The sequence below is a fragment of the Carettochelys insculpta genome, chromosome 5, assembly GCF_033958435.1.
Source record: "Carettochelys insculpta isolate YL-2023 chromosome 5, ASM3395843v1, whole genome shotgun sequence".
NCBI lineage: Eukaryota > Metazoa > Chordata > Testudines > Carettochelyidae > Carettochelys > Carettochelys insculpta.
This window is the reverse complement of record NC_134141.1, coordinates 48,810,605-48,837,127: the sequence shown is the minus strand read 5'-3', so window position 1 is coordinate 48,837,127 and position 26,523 is coordinate 48,810,605. Positions and strand designations below refer to the sequence as shown.

The 26,523-nt window shown below is 44.3% G+C and overlaps 1 protein-coding gene and 1 long non-coding RNA gene across 4 annotated transcripts in view; both read right to left on the bottom strand.

Moving 5' to 3' along the window:
• Positions 1 to 3,793, bottom strand: part of LOC142013090 (uncharacterized) — a 28,575-nt gene extending 24,782 nt beyond the window's left edge. The window contains exon 1 of the long non-coding RNA XR_012645540.1: positions 3,707 to 3,793. This is a non-coding gene — a long non-coding RNA (uncharacterized LOC142013090). The remainder of the gene's footprint in view (positions 1 to 3,706) is intronic.
• A 13,632-nt stretch (positions 3,794 to 17,425) lies between these two features.
• Positions 17,426 to 26,523, bottom strand: part of CDC42SE2 (CDC42 small effector 2) — a 114,967-nt gene continuing 105,869 nt past the window's right edge. For all 3 annotated transcript variants that reach the window (XM_074994151.1, XM_074994152.1, XM_074994153.1), the window contains 2 exons: positions 20,833 to 20,950; positions 17,426 to 19,408 (listed from right to left, as the gene is read on the bottom strand). In XM_074994151.1, the coding sequence (XP_074850252.1) occupies positions 20,852 to 20,950 (99 nt within the window). In that variant the 3' untranslated portion in view covers positions 17,426 to 19,408; positions 20,833 to 20,851. The remainder of the gene's footprint in view (positions 19,409 to 20,832; positions 20,951 to 26,523) is intronic.

Here is a 26,523-nt window from a genome sequence, read left to right as displayed (position 1 = left end):
CGTGCATCTATTAAACTCCTGCCTAAATTAGAATGTGCTACTGCCGTAGTTAATATCGCTTCTAGCACGGACAGGTTAGCCACACACCACGCTTTTGCGTTGCTTTCGTAAGCTAAGAATTGTAGAGACTGAGGTATACTGTGATGCACAATGTGATAATCTGTGTGCACAATAACAAGAACCACACTAATTAGTTCTTTGAGTGACATTACCATGGAGACTGTTCTATGCCTATCTAGTTAAGGTGAGTGGTGGCATTCATGCAAGGACAGTATTTGAGGGACTGGCCAATGGGTGTCTGATTTTAGAAGTGCTGAGCACCTGCAATTGCTATCAATTTTAACAAGAACTCTGAGTACTTAGCACCCCTGAAGATTGCACCCTCTGTGCTCATAGGAAGAAAAGTGGTGCGTGCCCTAAGAAGCGTCTGTATACAGCATACACATCTATGGAACCATCGGGACATCCCATTGTAGAGCTGTGCCTCCCCACACAACCAAGCAAAGCACACTTGGCAGTTTAATTCTGAATTACTCTTCACAAGCCATCTTTATTTCCTTGAATTGCTCATTCCTCTGTGACTAGGGTGTCCCCTTTCTGTGATATTTTGTGAACAGGTACCCACGCTTCCTTCGCACACCATAAGGAGAGGACAGGGTCAAGCGAAGCATCTGCTGCTTAAGCCAGTGGAAAAGCAAAATAAACAAATAAAACCCTTGCTGAGCTAATCTGTCTGTGCTTGTAGTCAGGAGCTGCTGTTTAGGAGAACTCTAGGGGTACTACACTGGAAAAGAGAAGACTTAGAGGGGACATGATAGCGGTTTTCAAGTACCTCAAAGAAGTTTACAAGGAGGATGAACTGAATTGTTCTCCTTGGCCTCTGAGGAGAGGACAAGGAACAATGGACTTGAACTGCAGCAAGGGAGGTTTAGGCTGGACAGTAGGAAAAACTTCCTAATCATCAGGGAGGTTAAACACTGAAATAAAATTACCAAGGGAGGCTGTGGAATCTCCACTGCTGGAGATATTTAAGACCAGGTTAGACAGACACCTATCGGGGATGGTCTAGATAGTGCTTGGCCCTGCCGTGGGGACAGGGGACTGGACTCAATGACCTCTCAAGGTCCCTTCCAGTTCTAGTGTTTACGATTCCAGGACACAGCGCTGGGGCATCTGCAGGAGCCTCTCCATTGAGCCCTACATGATGGGGTGCTGTTCTCCAGCACATCCCACGATGGCTCTGCAGCAGGTCTTCTCTTGCTGCTTGCAGTCCTTTTCTTAATCTGGAATACTTCAAACACACCTCTCGCCTGTGGGGTCTCCTTCATTATCCTTTCCTGTTCCATGGAGGTTCTTATATCACGTTGTTTGTTTGTACTGACATCTGTCACAGGTTATTTCTTCTCTCATCCTGAGCCCCGCAGCGGAAACGTAGCCCCTCGGAGACCAGCCCTCCTTCTGGGTCCATGCAGTAATTCAGAGAAGTAACTTCTTCCCAGGTTCAGAAAACTCCAGCTCTTCTTTCTCAAGTGGAGTTATATTTCAAACAGGCACTGATGAGGAGGACACAGCTCTCCATCTGGAGCTATGCTATGATTCAGATCAACTGCAGCCCTTCTCCATCTGGCCCCGTTTTTACTTAGTCTTGTCATCAGTTCACTTGAAGTTAGCAGGCAAAAATCTTCATCCTGCTAGCTCCATTATTAGGGAGGGAGCAGCCATGGCAATGCCATATGTGAATAGGAATAGTAATATGGCTTCCCTTGAATACTATTCCTCCAGGATCATCTCCTCTCTCCTGCTATCTTCCTCTGCTACTTCTTCTGTCCTTGTGCATATCCTAACTCTGTTGACCGGGGGCTGGCTGATCCCCAGTCTGCATTACACTGCTTTTTATACCCTCCTTTCTTTTCCACAGATGTGACCTTTCTAAATCCTCTTTCATTTTCTACTCTACCTGCAGCCCATACTTAGCATTGTTTGTCTTGGCACGATGATTGACCTGCTCTCCAATTCCGTATTCTGAAACAGCTCCATCCTTCACAAATGTGAAAAGTGCCGCAAATGCCGCCCCTCCCATTATGCCAGTTAGTTAATGCAGGGCACTTAGTTGCTAGAGGACAATGGTATTGCTCCAATTGTTCTTGCAGAGAAAGCTACTCCTTTTATCGGGTGCCTTCTGATGCCTGGTGCCAAAAGTTCTATTAATGTTAGCTGCCCAAAGAGTGCACTTGTCCCCAGGGGCTATGCATTTTAAAATATTTTATTGCTAAGGCAGAAATTCTTTTCAGATAAAGGAAAACTGTATACAATTTTGTATTCTCTGGGGATTGTCCCAGCATTTCAAACCTGAGTTCAGGGAGACAAAGCTAACCCTTAACAGTAGTTGCCTGCTCCTTCCCCAGTGAGTTGTTTTGAGGTTAGTCTTTACTGAATAGCCTGTTATAATTTTGATGAGTAATTTCACACTGAAACCAAGAGAAGATAGCAGGGTCCTCCTGAAATGCTAAAGCTGCTCACGCTCTTGTTCAAAAGCAGAAGTTGCTCAGTTTGCTCTGCCAGCCACCACTTCCTGCTGATGCAAAATGTATTTATGCCTCAAGAAAGGTGTTTTAGGTTAATTGTTGTTCATGGGTAAATTCACCAAATCACCTGAGTAGCTGTGTTTAGCTTGGTTAATCCTTTGAAAATTGGGCATTGAGATTAGTCAGTCAAGATTGTCTATTACCCAGAAAGATTGATTGCCGGAGCCACAGTTTACTCTTTGTCAGTGGCCTGTTCTTGAAACTTTCTTAGTACTCGTTACTTTTCCTTTATCTTGTCTTACATGTCAAATTTCTTGAAAGAAAAAGTCAACAAGCAACTTGCAAATTTTAGAAATAGCTAAACATATATCTTAGGGTCTCATGACCCTCTGACTTTGTAGCTTTGAACGTGTGAATAACTGTTTCCTATGAGGGTTGGATCACTGATGTCCCTTTGGGACTATCACCCAGTGTGCTGATCAAGCAACTGCCCACCTGCCTGTTCTCTGGGGCTCCCCACCATCCTGTCCTGCTGGACCAGTCTCCCCCAAGCAAGGCACGGAGTTGCGGTTATCACCCTCAGCAGAGCAAGGCAAAGGCAGAACAAGTTCAGCTCTGGGAAGACTGATATCAGACTGTTGACAGCACATAAGAACCTAACCCCAAAACACATATGAATCCATCTTACCATGTACAAAAGTTTTACACAGAGAAAGCTCGTAGGAGCAGCCCTCCTTATGAATGAAAGAGGTGTGCACAGTGGTTGCTTCCCCTCCCCTGACAGGCAACAATTATTTACACTGGTCTTAACAAAAACACTGTTGTTCATAATCAAGTTTTAAAAGTGGGACTGAAGTAGTTGCAAGTGGAAAAAAAATGCAGATCAAAGTAAGTTGCTATGCCAAAACAAACACCACACACCGGCTAATCTCAATACACTAAAACTTGAAACATGCAGATTCTTACCTTACGCAGTTGTTCTAATCATCTCTTTCACAAGCTAAAGAGCCTCCTAGCTTGGGCCTGATCCTCTCCCCTGTTCAGTCTTAGATGTTTCCAGAAGGCATTTTAGGAGGTAAGTGGGGGTGGGGTGCCACCCCTTCTATTGTTTGGTTTGCCCGTCTTTATAGTCCTCTTGCCCGAGGTGGGAATTCTTTGTTCTCAGTTAAAGTTTTTCTCACCTTGAGTGGAGAAGTACCACATCCAATATGGGTTCCAGCATCAGGTGGCCTGGCCGCATGTCTTTGTAAGATCACTCTCAGTTTGTGGTTACAGAAAAACAAAACCATTCACCAGTCACTGACTTGGTCAATGGTGGCGTTTACTAGTATACCTGGACAAATAAAACAGGTTCCTACTTAGTATGTTTAACCTCCCATACAAGAAAGACACATGCACACAAATAGGATATACAGATTCAGCAGATTATAACTTTTAAAATGATGTTACATGATCTCTTATGCATAAAGCATCCTCGAATTCTGCATTTTCATATTTGTAAGTCACTTTTTATAAAGCATGGGGGAGGGCAGAAAAAGTGCTTTTTCTTCACTCCTACTGCATAGTTTTCATAAAGAGGAACAACATAAAAGACAGGAAGTGGTAGATTGTGACTGCGGTCTCAAGATCTCACCTGAAGAATGGGATGCATTTCCTGTTTGCTGCTGCTGATGCATAGCCACCGAAGGAGACTTTTCTGTGGCAGCTGCCAGTTCACCTGTGCTCTTTCAGAAAGCTGACGAGGGACATTTCAGTTTGTTGAGAGAGTAGCTTGTAACATGCCACTTTTTATACCACTAGAAAGTAGCCTGTGTTCCACGATTATGTGCTCTGAGAAGTTAGAGCTCTTTTAACAGAGCTTCTTTTGAATTGTGAGTGCTCCAAAATTTGGACAGTTCAAAAAATTAGAAATAGGGTAGTTACTTGCTCCCAGAAAGTACGTCATGTGGGTGATTATCTCAAGCTACATGTTATACACAAGGCAGGAGATTTTTCATGACAAAAGATTTTACTTGCTTTTCTGGGAAGAAAGTGGAAGGGAGTTAACAATAACTATTGTGACTTTAACTAATAAATTGGTATTTATACTGACATCAAGCATATCCAAAGTCATAATTATACAAATTGTGGAAGGGATATTAAACCTCATGCTTCAAGGTCCAAGCCCATTGTTTATTATCAGACCCAGGAAGAGACCTAACACAGTGAGGGACATAATCATATCTGCCTCATTCTACTGAAACATCTGGTACTAACCACTGTCTGAAACAGAACACTGGCATAGAAGAATTTTGGGTCTGATCCAGTAGGACAGTTCCTGTGCATGGGTCTACACTCATGGCTTCCCCATCATGCTTATACATTGCAATTGAAAGTATTTTTGCCCCATCTAAACAAACTTAGTGCATAGCATTATTTGACTAAATTATTCAGTGTTGTATGCTGACTGATATCATCAGCAAGTAATGCATTATTCAGCAACAGCTATTTGACAATGATATCTGCTTTTTCCTGTAACTGTACTATAGTTTGGATCACACTACAAAAAATAGTGAACCTAAATATATCTTCTCCTGAGCATCAAGATGTGAATTTTTTCTGCTTCATTTAGCTGTATCTGCTTATCATTTCCAAAACACTTTAATGAGTGTAAAGTGACCCTATCAAATGCATTTACTGTTCTTCCATACCCAGACTATTACTGTAGGATAAAAATTTAAATTTTCATTACTTTCCACCCTAGAATGTGAGAGTCAAAGTTAGGACCTTCGGAACAACCTTATTTAATCATGCTCAACAGCTCCTCAATTGGTAAGGACTCCTGCTGCAACTGCTATCTAGCTAGTCCGAGGTGGCTTGACATGACTCCCTTTGAATTAAACCACCATATGCTCATCTGCAATCTTAAGTGGTTTGCTGAATCAGGATCTCTCTGCAACCAATGTCGTATTATGACTTTGATCCCATTTATAACTGAAACAAACCAAACTCCATCTACATTGTGTTCTGAACATTTTGAGTCAACTGAGCTCAAGATTCTGAAATGACTCATTCTGAGATTTTTGCTAATTTTCATTTTCGTACCCTTTTTCTGCCCTACAAAAATCACACCATAGCACAAAATCTGAAAGATGAACAAGATGTTGACATAGTAGGAGGCAGTTTTCAAGGTTAGGAAATAACAAGAATATTTAAGCAATTGTCTTCACCTGAAACCTCAACTTCCAATCCCATTGGTTAGGCAGCTTGAAAAAGTGACATGGCAACAGAGAAGCCTGTTGCCTCTGGCATCCAAACCAGCCTGGTAAATTTTCCAAATGTGAAAGTAAATTCCAGGATCCTGCAAAATTACTGCCTTCTCAAACAATCCCGGCACAAAGGTGCCTGTTTGAGGGGAACAGATACTAAGTCTGCATTTTAGGGCTTATCTTCACTTCCATGAAGATCATCCAGGTCAGGGTCACACTTCCCAAATTCAATTTTGCATGTCTGGTAAAGATGCCCAAAATCGACATCTGTGGGGTTGGCAGTCGACCTCTGTGCTCTCCTCACTACTGCGGGGAATAAGGGAGGTTGACGGGAGAAACACTTCCATCAACCTTCCTAACTGAAGACAGTCAAATAAGTTGATTTCTGATACATAAATTCTAGCTGTGTATCTGAAATTGACTTACCTTCCTAGTATGGACCAAGCCTTAGGTCCTGTTCTTCCACTGAAGAACCTTCGTACATATGGGAACTTCATAACCCTTGTTTAGCCAGACCTCACCCTGCTCCCCTGGGCTGGGAATAGTCTTATTACCTCTGTTTTCTAGATCAGGGCTGCACAGAGTGGGGGGTGAGCCCCATGGGGGGGCATGAAATTTCATAAGGAGGGCACAGCATGATCAGCTGCTGGGTCTCCAGCTCAGTCTAATTAAATATGTTGAATTTTTTTTATGTACGTGTATTCATAATTATATACAAATAATTTTTTTACATTCTACATACTACTTTTCTTACACATGCTTAAAGGGTTTTAAAAAATATGAACATAACCAACATTTCCATCTGTTTGGATTACATTAGATAGGTTGGAGGGCCCTGCTAACTGCAGGGATGAAAAGTGGGGTCTGACAAATAGTTTGCTCACCCCTGTTCTTGATGACAGGCATCAGGAAGTTTGTGTCAAAACTTTGGGAGCAATCTTCTGATCTCTGAAGTACTAGATGGATGTCTCAGGACAGTGCTTTAATACTTAAGCTAAGCGGCCTATGAATGCTTACACACCCTTCTAAAGCACTTTGATATGCACAGATGAAAAAAAGTCAAGCACCAGTATAACTACAGTTTTCAAATGGAGTATCCAGGGAGAATTTCAGAGACTTGAGTGGAAGGTATTAGTGAGTTAGATATTTCCTGTAGAACCTACAGATTGGGCTCAGATATTCAACTCACTGTAGTTTTCCCTCCCAAAACTGATTTTTACTCAGGCTTGGAGTGAAAGCAGGTACCTTAGCTACATAATAAATGGACACATTTTGTGAGGTACATCTTGGGTTGTGTATTTGGTAAGGTGCACGAAGCAGGAGTTTGTTACTAGGGTCTTTCCTAATGGCTGGGTGACACAGGGTGTTTAAAAAAAATCCCAAGGAAATTGCATAAAGAAGGGTGTTTCAATAACCAATTAACATTGCTAAGAGACAGCAATGTGTTTAACTATAACAAATTTACAACATCCAACAGCTGAAAAAACAAGGAAACAAATAATTAGAGAAATCCATAAATCTTGCACTGACCACAGAAGAAATTTGCACACAATTTTCATCCCGAACACAAATACCTATTTTCTCAATACAGAATTTTATTCTTTCCCTATAAAAAAAAAGCACAACACAAACCTCTTAGGAAAAAAGCATTCAAGTTCTTCTCTGTTTACACATGAAACAGTGTTGCTAGTTCTTGCAATGTTACCAGATCTCCAGATACCAAAGTGCGTTTCCTAACAATCCAGGTTCTGGAGTCATAGCATGTGAGACTATGTTTTCTAGCCCTTGTATTGGTGGGGAAAACTTAAAAACACAACAACCTGTGCGCTCCAAACCTGACTGTAATATCCCAATTTTTAACCTAATCTTGTGTGTCTGGAAGGGTGGGAAGGACATGACTTGTAATTCTTGACCACTTATGGATAGTAATTTTGCATTCACATACCTAACAATCAGCCTCAGTCCAAATCAACAAGCATAAAGAGAAGTTACTCACCTATAGTAACGATGGTTCTTCGAGATGTGTCCCCGTGGGTGCTCCACAATAGGTGTCGGGCTCGCCCGGCGCCGCAGATCGGAAATCTTCCAGCAGTTTCTCCTGGATCGTGCATGCGCTGGCGCACACCGCCCCCCTGCACACCCCCGGCCGCGTACACAATCCGGTCCCCGCCAGTTCCGTGACCAACCGCCTTGGATGCTCCTGAAAAACACTAGACAGAGATCCGAAGCGGGGAGGATGGGCGGGTGGTGGAGCACCCACGGGGACACATCTCGAAGAACCATCGTTACTACAGGTGAGTAACTTCTCTTTCTTCTTCGAGTGGTCCCCGTGGGTGCTCCACAATAGGTGACTACCCAGCAGTAACCCAAGTAAGGAGGTGGGTAATCAGTTTATGTTTAGCTTGCCCCTGAGAGGACTGCTGTCGACAGACGGGTATCCTCTCAGAATACCCGAGGCAGGGCATAATGCTCGGCGAAGGTGTCATAGGATGACCAGGTCGCTGCTCTACAGATGTCTGTTAATGCAATGCCCTTGAAGAAGGCTGTTGACGCCGCCACCGCCCTGGTGGAGTGAGCCCTGGGTGGGGCCAGCAAAGGAGTCTTTCGAAGTTCGAAGCACATTTTTATACAGGACACAATGTGCTTTGAGATTCTCCGGGAAGAGAGACCTTCTCCTTTTGACCCGGGAGCAAGAGAGACTAGAATCCTGTCCGTTTTCCAGAAGGACTTGGTTCTGTCTGTGTAGAAGGCCAACGCCCTCCTCACATCTGGGAGATGCAGGCGTGCCTCCTTGCCGGAGCTGTGAGGCTTTGGGTAAAAACGAGGATCAAACTATTGGCTTGTTAAGATTGGACTCCAGAGAGACTTTTGGAACAAAGGCTGGGTGCAGCCTTAAGGTTACCGCCTCCTTTGAGAATACTGTGCAGTGCGGCGTTGCCATCACTGCCGTGAGCTCACTCACCCTGCGGGCTGACATAGTTGCAAGGAGGAAGGTTGTTTTTATTGTAAGAAGACGTATGGGAACTGTGGCTAATGGTTGAAAAGGTGGACCCGATAGCATGCTGAGCACCAAGTCCAAATTCCACGATGGTGGAAGTGGTTCCAAAGGGGTGTACAGGTTTACCAACCCTTTCAAGAACCTGGTAATGATAGGATGGGCGAATACCGTGGGCCCTTCCTCTGTATGCCGAAAAGGCTGATATAGCAGCGAGGTGGACCCTTAGCAAGGATAGAGAAAGCCTGCCTCTCTTGAGGTCCAATAAGTATTCTAGTATTACAGGTATAGGAACGTCAAGGGGAGCTAACTGCTTGGCGGAACACCAGGCTGTGAAATGAGTCCATTTGTGCTTGTAAGTCCTCCTGGTGGAGGTCCTTCGGCTACATTCCAGGACTTGTTGTGCTCCCTCCGTACATGTGCTCTTTAAGGAGCTGAGCCATGGATTAGCCATGCTTGTGGGTGTAGACCTTAAGGGTGCGGGTGCACTATGGACCCTTGAGCCCGCGGGAGTAAGGCCGGCGCCACCGGTAGAGGGAGCGGTGGGCGGTCCGACATGCGCAGAAGCAAGGGAAACCATTGCTGCCGATCCCAAGCGGGACTATGAGTATCATGCGAGCTCTCTCCCTTCTGGCTTTGTGCAAGACCTTGCGGATAAGCACTGCGGGGGAAACGCGTAAAGTAGGGAGCCCTTCCATGAAAAAAATGAATGCATCTCCCAGGGACCCCCGCCCCACTCCTGCCCTGGAGCAGTGCTGGGGACACTTTTTTTTTTTTTTTTGTACTGGGTGGCAAACAGATCGATCTGGGGGAACCCCCACGTACGAAAAATGCGCTGTAGCAGATCGGAGCGGATCTGCCATTCGTGCGTGATTGTGAAGCGCCTGCTCAGCTGATCTGCATTCACGTTGTGAGCGCCCGGCAAGTACGAGGCTTTCAACGTTATGTTGTTGGCGATGCACCGATTCCACAATCGGAAGTGCTTCCGCACATAGGGCACGGGATCGTGCTCCTCCTTAATCGATTGATGTAGAACATAGTGGAGGTATTGTCGGTATTGAATCCCAACTACTTTGCCATGTAGGTAATCTCGAAAATGTTTGCAGGCGTTGAACACTGCTCTGAGCTCCAGTATGGATATGTGCAGTGTCTGTTCCGCAGGGGACCATAGCCCTTGCGCTACCTTGTCGCCGATGTGCGCTCCCCATCCCATGTGGGTGGCGTCGGTGGTAAGAAAAATAGAAATTTGTGGTTTGTGACAAGGCACCCCCACTAGCAGATTCTCGGGTTTTCCCACCACGCCAGGGATCTGTGCACCTCTGTTGTGGGCGACACCACACTGTGGACAGTGCGGGATGGCGGTTTGTAAACGCTCGCCAGCCAATGGTACGGGCTTGACATGTGCAACCTGGCATTCTGTACCACAAACGTCGCTGCCGCCATATGGCCCAGCAGCTGTAGGCACGGTAAGATCGGCACCGTGGGGCTGTATGTAATGACTTGCACCAGCAAACTGATTGCGCGGAAGTGGGCGTCTGGTAGGTACACCCTTGCTGTGATAGAGTTTATGCATGCCCCTATGAACTCTGTATGTTGTGTGGGTTCGGACTTTGACTTTGCGAGGTTGATGACTAGGCCCAGCGAAGAAACGTGTCCGCTGCGACGTGTATCATGCATGAGACCTCTGCCTTCGAGGTCCCTTTTAGCAGGCAGTCGCCCAGATATGGAAGAAATAAACACCCCCTGTCTGTGCAGGTGGGCTGACACCACTGCCAGGGTTTTGGTAAAGACTCTGGGGGCTGAGGAGAGGCCAAACGGAAGCACCCTGTGCTGGAAGCGCTCCTGGCCGACTGTGAAGCGGAGGAAGCGTCTGTGTGCCGGGTGGATTGTTGTATGAAAGTAAGCATCTCTTAAGTCGAGTGCTGCAACCCAGTCTCCATCATCCAGTGCCATGAGTATCAAGGCAACTGTGATCATCCGAAAACGTTGCTTGCGCAAGTAATGGTTGAGGCCCCGAAGATCTAAGATGGGCCTCCAGTCTCCTGTTTTCTTCTCTGATAGGAAGTAGCATGAATAAAAACCTTCCCCTGGAATTGTTCCGGCACTCTTTCCACCGCCCTTGGGAACATAAGGTGAGTCACCTTCTGCTTGAGCCTCGCCTTGTGGTAGCGCCCCTGAGGTGAGGCCTGGTGGGAGGCTTCGTCGGTGGAAGCGACTGGGAGGGGATTGCGTAACTGTGGCTATGATCTCCAGCACCCATGTCTCTGTGGTGATCTTTTGCCATTGGGAGTGGAATGGTCTGAGGTGATGATGGAACATGAGATGAGAGTGGCATTGAGCGAGGGTATAGATAGTGCAGCCCCCGACATACCCATCAAACTTGTTGCCTTTGAGGTCTGACCCGAGGGCATACAGCTTTGTTGAGAACGTCGCCTAGGGTTCTGTACTGTTGCCGCTATTGATAGCGCCCATGGCCGTAGCCCCGTTGATATTGAGCACGCTGTGGTTGTAAACGTAGCGTCTTTGCTGAGGATAAAATTTTTCCCTCCTGTATGGGGGAGTATAAATGCCCGAGGTTCTAAGTGTAGCTCTCAAGTCCTTACTGGAGTGAGGGACCGAGTCGGTTGAGTCTGCAAAACAGCTTTTGTGTATCAAAGGGAAGGTCCACGATCTTCGCCTGTAGGTCCCTCGATATACCTGACGTCTAGGGCCAGGATTCTCTATGCATGACCACTGCTGTAGCTGTTGAACGTGCCGCCGTGTCCGCCACGTCCAGGGCAATCTGGACTCCCGTCTGCGATGCTGTGTAGCCCTCTTGAACAATCGCCTTTAACACCGGCTTTTTGTCTTCCGGGAGTGAATCCATGAGGGGAGTAAGCCCAGAGTAATTATCAAAATTATGGTTTGCTAGGTGTGCCCATAATTTGCTATTCTCAATAGAGAGGCCCATAGGGGAGGAATATACCTTCCTGCCAAACAGCTCTAGCTTCTTAGCATCTGTGTCCGATCCCCTGATTTGTACTGAGAAGCCTTTGACCTCTGATGGGACGACCCGACCACCAAAGAATTTGGTTGTGGGTGACTGAAGAGAAACTCCATGCCCTTAGCCGGGACAAAGTATTTCTTACCCGTTCTCTTGTTCGTAGATGGAACAGAGGCCAGAGTCTGCCATATAGTAGTGGCTGACTCCAGAATGGCTTCGTCCAGCGGAATAGCAATTTTGGATGAAGCCGGGGGTCTCAAATTTTTCAGGAGTTTGTGATGTTTCTCCTGCCTCTCTGCCATTTGAATGTCTTGCGTGAAAGCCACCCTTCTAAACGGCTCCTGAAAGTGTTTAAGGGCATCGGGGGGAGAGACATCCCCGGGGGCCATGGCCTCATCTGGGGAGGATGAGGAGGAACCACTAAGGTAAACCTCCCTCGAACCTTCGAGTTCCTGCGGTCGATGATACACTTGCTCGCTGGAGGATTGTGAAGGAAAGTCTCGGGGTTCTAAAATTAACTCCCCTTGAGACAACTGTGTTTCTGTCCCCGATCGGGAGTGCCCACGGGGGTATTGAGCGGTCGGGGGGGGGGACCTGCCCCTGGGTGTAGGCCTGTGGTTTGTCTGCGTCCAGCATGATAAGGATGACCATGGCAGCATGGGCAAGGGTCCGGGGATGCAGACCTGGACCACTCACGGGGTGTGTACCCCCGATGTCTGGGAGAGCGAGACCTCTGCGACGACACAGATAGAGGTGAAACTAGCTTGTGATAGTACGCCAGGGGATCCAATCCCAGAAATGGTGAGGGTGGCCCAAGCCATGGTGACATTGGTTGGAGGAACGGAGAAGGTTTTTTTTTTTTTTTTTTCGGGTGGGCCGGTGGAGACACAGGCCTTCGGTGCGGCATGTAAATCTCACTGGGAGGGCTTGGTGCTAACAGCAGCGCAGCCCTGTCCAGAGATGGACTGTGGTGCCAGGTTTTTGATGTTGCCCTGCCTGTCTGCTGCGGGGCCGGCACCGCCCACTCCCATGCCGGGGATCTCGGCCCCGCTGTCAGGGCCGCGCTCAGCACCGTCAGCTGCGGTGCTGCGTGGGTATCCCCCTCTGGTGCCTGCAGGCTCCGTGCCTGGCAGCCCTGCACCGCTGGTGCCGCGGGGGTCTGCACCACCTGTGGCGGTGCCACCGGTTCCGGCGCTTGCCTGGCTCACGCTCTAGGCGCCTCGCATGCCGGCTGTTGTTTTACCGGAGGCTTAGCCTCTGCCACGTGCGCTGCCGCGCTGCTGCTTGCCTGAGTATGCGGCTGGGGGCTGTGTGCTCCGCTTGTCCTGCTCGCTGCAAACGCACGGCAAGGATCGAGCCAGGGAGAGTTTCCTCCGTTTCTGCACTGAGGGGGTCAGAGAGCATTTTACGCCTCATCGCTCTGTCCTTCCTGGCCCTGGCTGTGAGCCTAGCACAGTGAGAACACGTCTGGGTAAGCTGTGATTCCCCCAGGCGTCGGATGCCTTCGCTATGTCCAACGGAGGCCAGCATAGCTTCACGGCATGACTCACGCTTTTTAAAACCTGAAGAGGCCATTGCGGTGAGTCCTTTATTGTTAATAGGCTACTTAGCACTTAATCCGTGCCTTTCCACCCCAAATAGTGATCACCGGCCTGCAGCAGCGGGAGGCCTAAATGGCCTTCACGTCCGCTCTTCTCCGCTCTTCTCTTTTTCCATTTTTTTTTTTTTTTTTTGCCGATATTCTCTGTCTTTGCTTTCTCTCTCTTTTTTTTTTTTTTTAAATAACCAAAAACAACAAATTGCATGTGGAACAAAACCACTAAGTAATCTGACTCTGGCCTTAGCCTGAGTGGATTCCGTCTGCAGCCAATGGCGGTTGAGAAGGAACTGGCGGGGACCGGATCGTGCACGTGGCCGGGGGCGTGCAGGGGGGTGGCGCGCGCCGGCGCATGCGCGATCCAAGAGAAACTGCTGGAGGATTTCCGATCTGCGGCGCCGGGCGAGCCCGACACCTATTGTGGAGCACCCACGGGGACCACTCGAAGAAGAAGTAGTAATTGCTGTTTCCTGATAAAATGACTTGGTAGTAAAGTACATAAAACTGATGGTACAATTAATCATTAAAATTCTCTGAATTCTATTAATTTCTCAGTTAATTTTACCTTTAACGGAATAACTGTGTCATGATGAAAATTATAGGCCTTTGTATTGGGAGAGAATAATGGATGTGTGTTTATTGTGTAGGTAGTATAAGATTTATGAATTTCCTCAATTATTCATTTTCTTGCTTTTAAGTGACTGGGTCTTATAAATTATGGGATGGTTCCATGCACTATTGTCACATAGCAACCGTGACAATATTTAGAAACAAGCTTTGTGCCTATAAAACTAAAATAGTGGTAAATGATTCTCACAGCTCCATTCTGACTGTCATTTATATTACAGAGATAAAAATGTAGTGGCTCTCCCATTTAAAAAATGGAATGGGCCTGTAAAATGGTTTGATTTTCTTTAAAATGATGTTTTGATCCAGTGCTAAACAGTCTTGAGGATGGACAAAGAGTGAGATGACATTTGTGAAGAGACCAAATAAAGCACTTCCCTCCATACCTCAGTTTAAATTGTACCCTTATTTTCCTCTTTTTCAACCCAAGTCCTACGCTTTGATCATTTCGGATACTTTACTGGGTCTTTGGATTTGTTTTCCTTTGCATGTTTTATTAAAACATAGTATTTCAGAATAATTTAGAGCTTTCCTCTTATTTCAGTCATAGCTATTCCTATTACGTTGGATAAAATAAACAGTTGATTTGGTTATTTATATGGCCCCCAGGGCACAGATGAAAGCGTGCAAATTAGTGTTTTATGTTTAAATACAGTCTTCTCTGCTGATCACCACCAGAATATGCATAGACTCTTATATGCTAACTATAAAATTATACAAGAGACTTATGGAACACAGAATGAACCCTTTTCAAGAGACCACCTCCCTTCATTATGCAACCTCCTTTCTCTAGTCCTCTCTCAAGTAGCCACATAAAGAGGGAATGATCCTGCTCCCACAGGAGTGAATGGCAAAATTCCTTCTCCCATGAATTTCCAAGATGCAGGATCAGGGCTACTAGTGAGTACAGCTCTGATCCATTTTTATTTGAAGGAGGCAACCTCTGCTAATACACACTTTTTTTTAGTTCCTTGGTGGGTTTCACTGTGTACTCTTCCTCTGTTTGGGTGTGTAATATAACCAGTTAACAGGTATAGAAAATAATTTTAACAAACATATTGAAGTTGCCTCAAGAAAGTTATTTCTAATATTATTTTTAGAACATATTTGGAAAGATTCTTCAAAAAATCTAAAAATAAGGCCTAGTCCAAATTAATCAAATACAGGTGCCTAAATTTGTTCAACACTTCTGTATGGAGGCATTTAGATAAGTAGTTCTAGTTTCAAAGGTACTGATCATCCTCTGCCTACACAGATTTCCATAATTATTGTCTCTGCTCAGTGACTTAAAAAACCCCCACAAAACAGACGATTTTAGATGCCTACATATGGATTTTAATTTAACTTTATGCTCCCATGTTCAAAAATCCTCGCTTTAATCACTCCAAGCTTGAACCCAGATTGTGCAAAAGTTGTCATCTTCATAGCACCACATGCACCAAGTTGTTTGAAATGTGTGGAGGTTTTTGCTTTATGGATTAGGACCCAGTCACCACTTGGTGAGGGAAAATGTTGCTAGGAATTCCATTTTAAAAAGAATGCTCCTGTGTTAATGGCACCTCACTTTGTACTCCTTTATTTCCCTTCTCCCATTAATTGCCCATTCATACTGTTCTTTGGATTATCCCAGACAGCTCCAATTATGTTTCAATCTTCTCTTACCTTCCACATTGGAATATTTCAATCCTGTAACTGCTACATCCACCTTCTAACAACTCAATCTCCACTACCTTGCTTATCTCGCTCTTCCCTGCCGTCACTCCAGTCTCTTGTTACTACTTAAATCTCAGGAGCCCAATTCTCTGGCCACCTCCACGCCTGCTGTCATTGCTCAAATTCTCCAAATTTGGGTTAAAAGAAAATCTCACCTTGGACTGCTCCTCTTTTTGAAATCTGCTGCATAGGACCTCTTGCTCTGAGAGGTTCCTGATCCTGGATTTTATAGGGCATAGGGGTAGACATGAAAGAGTGGTACTTCATAAACACACGACAGATGTATTTGCTTTGTAACATGTGATCTCAATAAAATCCAGTTTGTAGTATTTCTCCCACACTTCCTGAATTGATGTTAAGCCATTAATTATTTATTTTATCATGCCTGGAGTTTCATTAGCATCGTTGGAGGTGCATGCTAGTTACAAAGTCTACATTACAGGAGAAATCTTGGCACCCCTGAGGTCAATGGCAAAATTCCCATGGACTTCAATGGGACCAGGATTTTTTTGTTTAAATTAATATGCCCCCAGGATAAATGTGGCTTTTTTAGATCTTTAACAGTCTAGGAATGGTAGCTATCGAAGTACAGCCAGGTGTGCTTCCACCTCAGCTGGGAGGTGTGAAATTCCAACTCAGGCAGATACATGAACACCAGCTCTACTTGAGCTAGATCCTTAAATTCAGTGTAGCTGCGTCTATATGGGCAGCGAACACTGCTCATTTTTGTCTGGGGATGTGGAAATCTAATTAATACATAAAAAAATCAATGCCCTTCTAGTCACCAATATTTAAGTGTTGGGATCTGTCCAGCAGTTCCATGAGACTGACAATGGGGCAGGTGTGGATAGATTATTTTAATTCCCTAATTTATACAACTGGTGTTTAGAGCAATTCACTGGGTTGAACATCAAGATCACAATACCACTCTAGATTACTGTGATCTCTGTGGAATTCAGATCCTGTTTTCTCCTCCCTCTCCCTAGATTTTGTCCAAGATGGCCATTAGCCCAGGTTCAAGAAGGCCAGTTAGGCAGTGCAGAAGAAAGAACTAGAGCCTCATCAGCAACTTACCTGTTAAGAAGAGAACAATTCATAATTTCCCCTAGTCTGTGCTAGCACCAGGAAAAAGCTGTTGCTTTATAGTAGAGGTGCTCTTGTGGTAGTCCTGTCCTTTGTGTGGATTGGGTAGTTGGGGAAGGGCAGGAGGGGAAGAGAAGCAAGGCCGAGGAAGGCTGGCACAGGCAGCCAGTTACTTCACTGGTTGGTCTCAGCATCTGTCTTTAGAGCACATTGGTCCCATCAGCATCTGTAGGGAAAGCAGTGGAAAAACTGGAAAGCACAGAAGAGAGAGGAGTCCAAGTTTCATCCTCCAAAACAAGCGTTTGCCTCTGCTCTGCTGTTTGTAGTTGTAAAGAGAGGTGAACAGCAATGAATCAATCAATCTCTGGAAGGGCAGAACCACATATGTACCCTGTATCCCCGGAGTTCTTATTATTAAAACAAAATGGGTCAAAACTCCATTTGGCAAAAAAGAAGCGACACAGAATCAGAAATATTAAACCTGGGCAGTATTAGCCTTATCCATTATAGGAAAAGGTTGATACTATGATAGTCTCACCATGAAATTGTCTACAGACCACAAGAGTTTTTCTAATGTAAGTATGATGTATTATTTCTGAAAGAGAAAAAGGTAAACCAGCAAGTGAAAGAAAACACTTATTGACTCAAACTCAATACTTTCATTTTAATATCTACAAGTCAACACTGATCTGACTTTATTCAAGGATGAACATAATGTACAAAAAAAGTATGTTTGTTATAAAAATATGTCAATTTTTTTTCTGGCTACTGAGCTGAAGACATTTGACAAGTGCAAGGCAAACCTGCTTATTAAAATTAATTTGCAATAAGCAATGACAAAAAGTGAAAATCATTTTGTAATCCTAGAATATTTAAAGGCCCATTGATAAAGATGCATTTGAAATGCTGACCCCCTCAAATCACCATGTTTTTGTGTGTTTATGCACCGCAGCCAACTTAACATATTGCAGTCCTATGCTGTCATGAATCAGTACCTTCATCAGTGAAGACTAGCCAAGTTTACCAGAACTAGTCAATCAGATAATTTACATCTCCAACTGGATTATAACTACTACTCATGAAGACAGTCAGTGGCCTCAGTGTCCATTAGTATTTATGTGATTATGGCTTTCTGTTTAGTACTGGGAGAAAAAAGCAGATGGGTATGTGTTTATACCAACCAGGGGTCAACATAAAATGGAAATTAGAAAAGGGGCTAGACTGTGAGAACAGTAATTGTTAAGTGTGTCACATTTAAGTTTTTACATATATATATATAATTTTAGCTTTCATCTGATTAGGCTCAGTTATGCCCCGTTTCTAGTTAAAATATTAAATGTAGCATGAGGATGATTTTTCACAATTTTTTGAACTCAGCTAGGATTCAAATCATTGACTTCTGTTTCATATCACCAAGGAGGAGGCGGGGGGGTGGGGAGAAAGGAAAGGACCATTTACAGAAATATCTGAATACAGTGCAATATTAAAATACAATTTTCACAACATGTGAAAGAGGAACATGCTTTGGAACCTGAGCAAAAGGCTTCTTACTGACAAAAGTAAGAAGTCACCCTGTATGTTGTTTTCCCTGGCATCTGTTCTGCCAGATCGGTATGTTGCTCTTAGCAACTTACATGGCCCCTAAATATTGAGTACACAAACTGCCAACCACTTAGAGAGGTCTACTAAACTTCAGCTAATATTGCAGGCAGTTTGACATGCTGCTACTGGAAATGACCATAGAGCCTAAAAATTAAGAAAGGATAAAGAAAGCAGCCCAACATCATGATGCTTTTTTAAACAGACAAAAAGCGCTACCACAACACTTAGATACGGTACTACACTGGTTTACAATCTCGAGGTCAGCTCTTTCAAAATAAATATACTAAACATTTACAACAAAATGCCTTACAGATGCAAGCTTCCTCTTTATTATTTCAAGACCAGTTGGATGAAAACTTGAGACATAACTCTGAAGCAGCTAAGTCCTTCTTCAGAGCCCAGTAGACCCAGTGTCATAGCTAAACTTTTCATCAGCAACAGTATCATCAGTCTGCAGTAACAGACATTTTTTTCTGGCACCAAACAGGCAACCATACAAAGCAACTTCACAAAGCATGCGGTCATCTACTCTGCTGATTTTCAAATGTATGAAATGATCATTGTGCTTGCAGGTCCCAGATCTTTCAAAAACAGATAAAGAATGACAGATTTAGAACATTAGTAGGAACTCACTCACTTCAGAGTTACAAAGGGGAAAAAATTAAGAGACCCAGCAAAAAAAAGAATGTTGTGCATTAGCACTTCCAGGGGGAGAGAAGGTAAGTTGACCAAGCTAAAATTGGAGCATTAATTTGCTTAATATTGAAAAAATGTAAACAAACCAACCAACCTCCCCAAACCCTAAATTGCCATATGTCCATGGTTTTTATTGAGGCCAAATGCGTGCATGCCACTAAAAGGCACGGTGGGATCAATCTGACAAATGACATCATCAGAGCAGAACAGCAACTTTCACTGGAATAATCACAAGGGGTGAACGATGAGCCATCACTTTTCTCTTCTCATGAGCACAGAAAGCACTCACTGGGGCAGAAGGGAGGACACAGGAAAGAAGATACAGAAATTCATAAGAATCTGTAAAAGAAAGAGGGAATGAAAGTGAAACAAAAGCAAGACGTAAAAAATACAGTCATGACTGCTTTCTAAACATTATATAACATTAATCTGTTTGATTAACAGACATCATCACAGAATCATAGGGCTGGAAGGGACCTCAGGAGGTCATCAAGTCCAGCCACCTTCTTCCTACAGGATCAACCCCCACTAAGTCATCCCAGCCAGGGATGTTGTCCTATGGCAGCACACCCTTTGCTCAGCTGTGACAAATAGCTGCATTACTGTGGTGGGTGTCCCTCCTCCACCTTTTGGTAAGGTTGGGTAGGGTGTCACCCATTGCCCCTATTCTTGGGCACTGTGTACTCTGCTCATGCCTAGGTGGGGAGAAAGGAGAATGAGGAAAGGATCTGAGCATGTGCTCCATGCCCTCCTCCACTCCCATGGATTTCTTATCCTCTTTCCAGAATACTGGGGCATGGTCTCCCCTTCAGTTCTCTGGTCTTTCAGTAACCAAAGTTCAGTCCCCTCTTCTTCCTCACTCCACCTAGTCTTACCTGAAGGTTCCTGATAGGGCTTTAATTGGCTAGAGGTGCTTCGATTGACCTGTGGTACCCTTAATTAGCCTGAGGTTTGGATCTCTCTCCCACTCCCCAGCTTTCCTCTGACCCTGCTATACCATACATCGGAGTCGGCAATGGGGTGGGGGCAGCTTCATGCCCTGGAAGGCACAGGGGTAGGGTGAGAGCTAACTACCCCCAGAGAGCCCTCACTGCTATCTGAAGTCCACTGTGTGGGGCACCTGGAGTGAAGTAAAGGGCCTGGGGCACCATTTACTCCTGCCATGGCACTAGCACCAATAGCCAGGAGCTCCAGGCCCTATTGAATCATCAGGCACCAGGGCAGTTGCCCCTTTGCAGCTACTCCACTTCTCCTGTTGGCAGGCGTGGTGCAGAAAGGTGTGGTCCAGTCACAGAGCAATGCTTAGCTTTCAGAGCTATCATATTCTGTTTAAGTGTGCAGCTCTACTGCAACACTCCTTTTAAATGTGTTAGTTTATTATACAACTTACAGTTAATCTGAAATGTAATATGCAATTTGCATCATCTACAGACATCCAACATGTGAAAAACCCCAAATCCTTACTTACAAGAACATCTTGACAGATGAGTCTAATCTAAATTAAGTTTAATTAAGTATTTTTTGCAGTCAGCACTGAATTATTACTCATCACATAACACAAAGTAGGTGATTACATAAATATTCTCTTTGTACTGAGCCCCCCAAGTCTGATACATGTTCAAAATAATGAATTGTGAAAGCAGGGTTATCTGAAGGGAATTGTTTGTTACATTGTAGGATGTTCTCCTTTAGAAGCCTCTATCAGTGATAACAGGCTACACCAGCCTATGTAACACAACACTTGGAAGGACTGTAATACTCACGGGAAATGTTTTCCCAAGGTTATCCTGCTTTTGTATCTACAAGTTGCATCTGAACATTTGCAGACATGCCTCCTCCGTATCCTCCCTTGGATTGCATTTGGTTCTGAATTGAACTCACCTATAGAAACAGGAGAAGAAAGGTGATAGCCAATAAGACAGATCAAACATGAACTGGAGCTTTTAAAAGGGCCCTCTCCCAATTACAGCAGCATTATGTTTGCATGAGTCTATTTCCCAAATTATGTTTGCTGGAATTTTCACATCTTGCATTTAGAGTTAACAATATACTCTTAAAAAAAATCTTGGGTTTTCATATAGATTATTTGCACTATAATATAGATTCCATAGATATAAACCTACCCAACAGTTCATTGCCTAGGGATTCCTAAATTACTAGGGAGCTGTTGGAAGACATTTTATTTTCTGGTGAGGCATCAGGAGCCCTGGATTATTTTTCTTTCAACTGATCCTATTCCTTCAATCAACAGAGGATTTATTTAAGTGAGGCTTCAACATATCAACTTACCTGGTAAGGATTTATTTGAAGGTACTTTTTCAACTGAAAGAAATAAATACATGAAAGGAAAAAAAAAAGCTTCACAGCCTACCCTATATCTATAAAAGCTAGTCATACCACAATTCTCGTGTGCTCATGCAGTACGAATCAAAATAACCACCTCTCTCTTAGTGCCTTAGGGCAGATCATTTCAGAGTTAAGAAGGGTTGGAAAAGGCTCTTCATGTACACCGCAGACACACACACACAGAAGTATACCAAAACAAAAAAGCAGTCCTGTAGCACTTTAAAGACTAACAAAATAATTTATTAAGTGATGAGCTTTTGTGGGACAGACCCACTTCAGATCATGGCCATCCCAGACAGATACAATATATATATGTCTGTCTATATATATATATATATATATGTCTGTCTATATGGGTCTGTCCCACGGAAGTACATCACCTAATAAATTATTTTGTTAGTCTTTAAAGTGCTACATGACTGCTTTCTTCTTTTGATAGAATCCAGACTAACAGGGATATCTCTCTGTCACAGATAAATATATATTTGCACACTTATTTCAGTTTCCATCCTTTAAAAACGGGCTCATAGCAATAAGGCCCTGTCTCTAAATGAGATATTTACAATCATTTCAGATATATCTTCCCACAGACAACTATCAAAAAAAATCAGTAAAGTAAGTGTTAACACTATGGCAATAGGGTTTATAGGGCAATATCATTTTTTTCCTGTTCACGCAAATGTTTATAATAGACACTCTCAGCTGAAAATTACTTTTTAGCATAACTCTTTCCTACATGTAGACCATTTCCATAATCAACATGAAGAGATCCTATGCTAGAATTCTGCTGTTAACAACAGTGTTTAAACAATGCTTTAGACAGTATCGTTTCGATACCAGGGTAAGCAGGACTAAAATTAACATAAAGGCCTGTTTTCCGAATCAGCCTAAGGAAACAAACTGTTCAATTTCACATTTCACCGAACTCTGATGTTCACCATAGCATCTTCTTTTGAGCCTAGGAGGAGAGAGATTGCAGGTGATCAACCTATTTCAGAAACTTCCAGGCTACATCTACACTAGAAACATCTGTCTACAGAAGTTACTGTCAAAAGATATGTTCAGACAAAACTTCTGTTGACAGATAGGATCTACACATAAAAGTGGATTGATCTTTTAATCTACTCTGTTGACAAAAGGGCCCCTCCAAAGCATCTACACAGCCTTTTTGTTGACAGTTTCTGTTGACAAAACAAATTTTGTGTGTTGACGCTCTGTGAATTTTGTCCACACAACTCTCTAGTGTAGACATTTCATCAGTGAATGGGCAGAAGAGACTACAAAAGATTTAAGGATGGAACATGGGTTTAACTTCTGACGAACCTTGCCTTAACTAGCCTAGAAATAGATTACCCCACCAAACATAGTAGAAGGTCTTCCTATGCATACCCCTGACAGCATGCTCATCTAGTGACCTTGTGAAACTTTGATTTGTTGCTTTAATTTAAAAGAGCATACAAAAAGCATAAGCTTTCATGGGCAAAGACTCGCTTTGTCAGATGCATCTGACAAAGCAGGTCTTTGCCCATGAAAACTTATGCTCCAAACTACCTGTTAGTCTATGAGGTGCCACAGGACTACTTGTTTTTGAAGATACAGACTAACTCGGCTACCTCTCTGATACACGTAACATGTCACACTGATGAACAAACCAAGAATAAACTTCCAATAGTGGCCACCTTTAAAGTCTAAAGTTAGTAAAGTAAATTGTTTCAGTAATGGGTCCCTCTGGCAAGTCCTTCCAGTTAGCAAGTGTCAGGGTTTTAGATGCTGAAGTATCCATCTCTATTCATGCAAGGCAAAAATCAGCAAGTTTCAAGTCTTACCACCATAAGTCTACAAAGGCGCATCTTGTATGCAAGTCTATGAAACAGATTTGCAACTGTCAAGAACAACTGAAAATTGTGTCTTTTAAAATACTGCACTGGTAATACTTATTTGGAACTATCTTGCTAGCATGAGTGCAGCGAAGTGCAATTAAAGCCATACTTCTTAACGGCGTGGTGCACCCCTATGATGCTGCCAGACCAGGCTCCTTTCCTAAGGAGCTTAGTAGTTACAGAGACATAATGCACAGAGGGATACAACAGGCAACAGGAGGGAAGGGGGAAAGAAAAATGAGGGCAAAGATTATGCAAATAAAGATCATGTGATCTGTTACATTGCACATTGTGTACTGGTAATTTCTATTTGTGTTTGTTAGCATAAGGGAGTGGGGCAGATGACACTGCAGTGGACGATAACAGGGGAAGACTACTCAGCCAAATGAGTCTTGAGGGAGAATTTGTAGCTGTGGGAGAGTGTTTGGCACCCTTAAATAAAGTGAAGTATTCATTGGGCAAAAAAGGAAGGGATTCCCACATGGGAGTACCAGAGGGACAAGGAAAACAGTCAGCAGAGCTTAGTGTGCTAAAGAGGGACTGGAGGAAATATGGATTGAGATGTTGGTGAGGCCAGAGCTGCGTAGCTTAGTACAGGAGGAGGTAGTTTGAACTACACATGGCAAAAACAAGGGATTCATAAAGCGATTCAAGTACTAAGAAATACAAATAGGTGGTGGCGTTTGAAGCAAAAAACCTGAAAGGCCATACAGAGGTAAAGAAGGACAAAGTCAAAAGAGGAAGGAGGCAATATGGAATGATAAGGGACCAAGGAGGGAGAATGCCAATTGAGCACTATTAATTTCACCTTTAAGGAAACAGCTAGATCCTGTGCAGAGGTGTCAGACGGCAGAACAAGGAGTAATGGTCTGAAGTTGAAAAGGGGGAAGTGTAGGTTGGATATTAGAAAAAACTACTTCACCAGGAGGGTGGTGAAACACTGGAGTGCATTGCCTAGAAAGGTGGTGGATTCTCCATCCCTCGAGGTTTTTAAGTCCCAGCTTGACAAGGTCCTGGCTGGGATGACTTAGTGGGGGTTGATCCTGCTTGAAGCAGGGGGCTGGACTAGATGACCTCCTGAGGTCCCTTCCAGCCCTAGGATTCTGTGATTCAGAGGAGGAAGACAGACAAATAGATCCACAATTCACACTATGGGAGTGTGAACAGTCTGAACTTAAGTCCCTCATCATTTGCACGAATATACTCCACATTCATGCCTGCAGCATTCACACAGGGGAACAAAAGCACAACACTTTAATGTATACTGCGATTCACAACCAGACAGACATGACCTAAAGTGACAAAGAGTTCCCAGGTACTGGGAACATGGGAATAGACAAGTACTACTGGACAGGCATGGGGCACTACTGAATGAAGAAATGCATTTACGTGATAAAGTCACAGGAATTCCTTCAAAGTTGTTCAGCAGAGCAAAAGATACAGTAAAGGGAACAGCATCAAAGAGATGAATAGTTGGTTCAATGTGAGCAGAGTATTAAGTGTTGCAGATATGTCAGATATAATGTTGTGACCTTGTAATGTATGCTGTGGAAGATAGGTAAGAAAAGGCAAAAAATCAGATTTCTGAATTGAATATTACAGATGGAGCGAGCGGATGAGCTAGAGACAGGAGAATGAGCAATGTAAAATGACATAAATAGGTGAGTCAAGGGCTACGTCTACACGTGCACCCAACTTCGAAATAGCTTATTTCGATGTTGCGACATCGAAATAGTCTATTTCGATGAATAACGTCTACACGTCCTCCAGGGCTGGCAACGTCGATGTTCAACTTCGACGTTGCTCAGCCCAACATCGAAATAGGCACAGCGAGGGAACGTCTACACGCCAAAGTAGCACACATCGAAATAAGGGAGCCAGGCACAGCTGCAGACAGGGTCACGGGGCGGACTCAACAGCAAGTCGCTCCCTTAAAGGGCCCCTCCCAGACACACTTTCATTAAACAGTGCAAGATACACAGAGCCAACAACTAGTTGCAGACCCTGTATATGCAGCACGGACCCCCAGCTGCAGCAGCAGCAGCCAGAAGCCCTGGGCTAAGGGCTGCTGCCCACGGTGACCACAGAGCCCCGCAAGGGCTGGAGAGAGAGTATCTCTCAACCCCCCAGCTGATGGCCGCCATGGAGGACCCCGCTATTTCGATGTTGCGGGACGCGGATCGTCTACACGTCCCTACTTCGATGTTGAACGTCGAAGTAGGGCGCTATTCCCATCCCCTCATGGGGTTAGCGACTTCGACGTCTCGCCGCCTAACGTCGATTTCAACTTCGAAATAGCGCCCAACACGTGTAGACGTGACGGGCGCTATTTCGAAGTTACTGCCGCTACTTCGAAGTAGCGTGCACGTGTAGATGCAGCCAAGAAGGGAGAAATCAGTGTTTCCTGAAGGCCAGATTGAGGGGAGGAAAAGTGACCACAGATGACTGGGCAAGTCCCTCTGGAACTGGGGACCAGATGAATGAAGAGGCAGATGATTCATATTAGTCTCAGAGATGCGATTTTACTCAAAATAAAGGGAAGAGACTAGGGAAAAAGAAGGACAACCAGTCAGTGTTCAAGATGATGGCAGGAGCACGATCAGGGGGTAGGAAATAATGACCGTCTAGAGGAAAAGAGCTGTATCACATATGGTTTAAAGATAAAGAAATAGAGAAAGAGTCTTTGTAGTCTTTCCTCATCTGGAAAACTGTGCAGCTGGTCTCCCATGTTTCAAACAGATGAAATCAAAGGGGAACAAGTTCAGCAGATGAATAGAGAAATGAAAAACCTACACAGCAAGAGGAGACTTAAGCCTATGCCTAGTTTGAAGAGATCCGTCCACAACAGAAATGCAAACTGCAGCACACATTTGCATCTCTCCTGTGGACAGTTCTGTCGGGAGATGCTCCCCATATGTGGCCCAACTAAACGGGGCCAAATGTCAGGAAAACCCCTTCTGCCAACACATCCCTTCTTCCTCATGGAGTGAGGATGAGCGGGATGTTAGCAGAAGGCACCCAGACTGGCAAGTATCTGTCAGGAGACCTCCAGGATCCCGACAGAAGCCTGGAATCTAGACATAGCCTACAGCAGTGGTTCCCAAACTTATCGGCATCACACCCCCTGTTGATTTTTGAGAACCCCTCATGGTCCCACTCACCTCCTCTTTACCATCATCCAACCCCCCCTTTAACAAAAAATTCAATTGGTAATTTAAAATAAACACA